At 49.2% G+C, this 4,290-nt stretch overlaps 1 protein-coding gene across 1 annotated transcript in view; it reads left to right on the forward strand.

Annotated features, from left to right (window-relative positions):
* The first annotated feature begins 673 nt into the window (after positions 1-673).
* Positions 674-4,290, forward strand: part of OCM (oncomodulin) — a 4,123-nt gene continuing 506 nt past the window's right edge. The window contains exons 1-3 of the mRNA XM_007940975.2: positions 674-734; positions 1,512-1,644; positions 2,061-2,170. Coding sequence (XP_007939166.1) covers positions 674-734; positions 1,512-1,644; positions 2,061-2,170 — 304 coding nt within the window. The remainder of the gene's footprint in view (positions 735-1,511; positions 1,645-2,060; positions 2,171-4,290) is intronic.

The raw sequence follows: 4,290 nt of genomic DNA on the forward strand, positions 1-4,290 counted from the left end.
TTGCTTCTTCAGTTCTTTTTTCTGACTCTTCTTGGGGAAAAAAATCTAAAAAGGTGAGTAGCTGGTGGGCCTCCCAGACCCCAGGCTCTTTTCTACGTGCTTTCAGCACAGGTATGTGCCTGCTATGCTCAGATTTCTCTTTCCTCGTGGAGTTGATACCTGGAAAGTTTTGGCTATCTGGTAGTTTCGCTTTGCATTCATCGGTTTCCCATCCTTTGGGACAGATCGAAGAAGCATCTCTTCCGCAGAAAGTCTGCAAGCAACCAGAGCTATACCGTTTCCCGTGTAGAATTTGCAACAGTGCATTTGTCTGGCTGGTGTGTGAAAATGTGACTGCGTTTCTAACGTGGTTTACTTCCGAGTGGTTTGTAGGTGGCTGTGTCAGTGACTGATGCCACCAAACTAATTTCCTTATCAGGAAACTGAATGGGAACGTTGTTCAGGTTGTAGCATTTATTTGTGAGTGCATTGCACAGAGGGCATGGGGACCTTTTCAGTATTAGGCTTTGAATCTGTCAATTTTGTCCCATCACTTAATACAACACTGCATTTTGCTGGATAGTAAACCATTAAAGTAAAGAAATGGTTCCCAAGGGCCTGGGAGGGTGGGTTCCTGACGTACATGCCCGTTTCGCGTTGACCTCATCTCCTTTGTTGGGTGACCAAGTGGATGATGAGCATCACGGACCTTCTGAGCGCGGACGACATCGCAGCGGCCCTGCAGGAGTGCCAAGGTAAGCGGGGTGCAGCCCAGGAGGCAGGTGTGGCCTTTCTCACCTGTTCACATCTCTGGTGAAGCAACGGGAGTGAACTTTGCTGAAATTCACAAAATCTGAGAATAACACTGTTATTAATTAGATGATGGAAATGATAAGGATGTGAGATCCGAACCATGTGATCGCTTTCCTTGATCCTCGGCTTTGAGTCGATTCTGACTCCTAAGGACCCTATGGGACAGAGCAGAACTGCCCCCTACTGTTCCCAAGGCTGTCATCTTTACAAGCAGACTGCCACATCTTTCTTTCGTGGAGCAGCTGGTGGGTTGCAACTGCTGACTTTTCTGTTAGCAGCTGAGTGCTCAACCACTGTGCCACCAGGGCTCCTTTGTAAGAGTAAAGAACCTTCCTAAAAGTGGAAAAAGACACCAGTGGGTGCCATTTTGTCTGATTGAATCCAGAGGCTGCATTTTTCGCCACCAGTTAGACCCGCGATGTTGGGGTCTTGGATACACAGTGGGCAGGGGGTGGGCATCAAGGAGGGAGAACAGGAAATGGACAAGATCAAGTTGGGGAGGGGCAGGTGACACCACCACTGAGCCATGTGGTCTTGGTGACTCAGAATTGTGGTCCAGTAACAGCCCTTCTCTGTCGTTTTAAAAAACTAAAAAGAAGAAATGAAGTGGCTCAGGGCTGTTATATTAAGCAGCTGTACTAGCCTGTGTTTTCAACACGCTGGTCCAAACGCAAAATGTGACCCAATGAGCTTCAGAATGCCCGTTCTCTGTCCTTCAGACCCAGATACTTTTGAACCCCAAAAATTCTTCCAGACGTCAGGCCTCTCCAAGATGTCGGCCAGCCAGGTGAAGGACGTTTTCCGGTTTATAGACAATGACCAGAGTGGATACCTGGATGAACATGAGCTGAAGTAAGCATGGGCCTTAGCCTGCCTGGCATGTGGGTGGGGGCAAGAGAGGCCCTTTTTCTCGGCCTTTCTTCAACGGTCAGCCTCGTTGCTGGTCACTCAGAAAAACCTCACTATAAGCGAAGAGTGTGAGCATGCTGGCCACACATCTCCCTGCACAGAGCGCTGAACCAGAGCCCCGAAGGCTGCAGGTGCAAAATTTCATCCGCTCCAGGGGTTTTCTTGGGCAAAAGGACTTAACGAAAGCCAGTGAGGGTCTCAGAAGCAAAACGCCCACCACTGGTTTCGACGATGGAAGCGTCTACCTTTGCCCAGTAAGAAAGAGCTTGAACGATGGCCACAGACAGGTGGCTGGCTTAGAGTCAGTGCAGAGGGGCGTGGTTTTCGGGAAGTCCGCATCAATCTTTGTCACCCCGCAGGTTTTTCCTCCAGAAGTTTGAGAGCGGTGCTAGAGAACTGACTGAGTCAGAAACCAAGTCCCTAATGGCTGCTGCAGATAATGATGGAGACGGGAAAATCGGGGCTGAAGGTACGCTCGCCCCGTGTGGACGCTCACCCCTGTGGGGAGCCCACACCGTGCTGGTCACGGGGTGGCCGTGGGGCTCGGGCTGTGAAATCAACAGAGACGGGTTAACTCCCCTTTAACCGTGCTGAGCCTCGGCCTCATCTGCACGATGGGCCTAAGGCGGGATGGCGAGTGACGCAGGTGAACACTCTGCCATGAGGCCTGGGGACACGCCACAGAGGCCAGTTTGTCTGGTCATTGTGAGAGCCAAAAGTGTCCCTCGCCTGACTAGCCGGTGCTCTGGCCAGTTACTTGCAAGACGCCCTGAGGCACCTTGCAAATCCCGCCAGGAATTTCCACCCATGGGAATGGAGCCCATCTGAGTAAGAGAAGGCTCCATTTTCTCCAGCACGTCTCCAACCAAAGACGTGACTGCCACAAGTAGGAGGGCCTCTTAGTTTCAAAGGCTGAAACAAATTATTTTGATTGGGCATTAGCCCACTGAGTGGACAATATCAAACAGAGCAAATAAGCCCTCCACCATGTATGGGCTGCCCTGTGTGCAGGGTCCTGTCTTCAAATTTTAACACAACTGCACAGCCTTATCTTCACTTGCTTCTGTCATGTTGCTGATAATGATTTTTGGCTCTTTTGTGCCAATTCAGAAGGGCATGGGGGGCCCTTCTGGTGGTGCCAATTTGAAATTAAAACCTGCTACTTTAAGTCCTTATTTTAAAAACCTATTCAAAACTATACTACTGTAACTTAATATGCCAAATAATAATAATTCATTGCCATTGGGTTGATTCTGGGTCATAATGGCCCCCTTTTGGTTTCCGAGGCAACAAATCTTTACAGAAGTAGATTTCCCCATCTTCTTCCCACACAATGGCTGGTGGGTTTGGACTGCCAACTTTCTGGTTAGCAGTCAAATGTCTTAGGCAGTATGCCACCGAGCTCCTTACTTACTAGGTGGAGTTAATGCACGTTCCATGGCTCGAACCTAGAGAAAAGTTTAGGTAAACCAAACCAAACCCACTGCCATCGAGTCGCTTACGACTCCTCGTAGCCGTAGAGGACAGGGGAGAACTGCCCCACAGGGTTTCCAAGGCTGTAAATCTTTAGGGAAGCCGACTGCCTCGTCTTTCTCCCACAGAGTGGCTGGTAAGTTTGAACCACCGACCTTTTGGTTGGCAGCCGGAAGAGGATTGATTTATTTACGTATAACCACAAAAGACTTCCAAAAGGCAACACTTACCAATAAACATAAAGCCAATCTCTGGGGGTCAGTGTCAATCAGCAGCCTCCACATGCTCTTAGTGCAGGGAAACCTTCAGAAGCTGGAACCTGCGGAAGCAGAAACCTGTCAGAGAAGGAAAACGCAAATATTTTTCATAAGAGAGAACAATATAAAGTGATCAGACTGCATGCACCCTGTCAAAGGTGGAGAACTTGTGAGACCTGGAAAACCAAGGCAGTCCCCTCAAGTTCTAGCTCTCGCAGGTCTGAGTTCTCGGATGGCTTTCTGCCTGACACAGTTTCCAGCTTTCACAGACTTTACTTACAAACTTCTGGGGATAGCATTAGGGTTCAGTATTGTTCTTCAAATCGAGAAAAGTCTGTTTAAAATCCCACCCTATTAGATGTTTCCTAAAAATGCAACACAAGGCTACAGGAAAGGGGAAGAGAACCTCCCATCTCGGTTTTAAGTTACCCAGACAAAAAGGTCAAAGTTCACAGATTCTGACTGAAGTCATTCCTGATCAGAGAGAAGTAGTTGGGCAGACAAGTGTTAATACAAGGTGCTTTATTGCAAAGAAGGAGCCCTGTTGGCACAGGTCACTAACCAAAAAGTCGGTAATTGGAACTCACCAGCTGCTCCACGGGAGAAAGACGAGGCAGTCTGTTTCTGTGAAGATTGACAGCCTTGGAAACCCTGTGGGCAGTTCCGCTCTGTCCTCTAGGGGCGCTGTGGGTCGCAATCAATCCAAGGCAGTGGGTGTGGTTTGGGCTTTGCTTCTGTGAAGATTGACAGCCTTGGAGACCCTGTGTGCAGTTCCACTCTGTCCTCTAGGGGCGCTGTGGGTCAGAATGGACTCCACGGCCGTGGGTGTGGTTTGGGCTTTGCTTCTGTGAAGACTGAC

This window comes from Orycteropus afer, unplaced genomic scaffold (assembly GCF_000298275.1).
Source record: "Orycteropus afer afer isolate SDZICR_OR568_19922 unplaced genomic scaffold, OryAfe1.0 scaffold00006, whole genome shotgun sequence".
Taxonomy (NCBI): Eukaryota; Metazoa; Chordata; class Mammalia; order Tubulidentata; family Orycteropodidae; genus Orycteropus; species Orycteropus afer.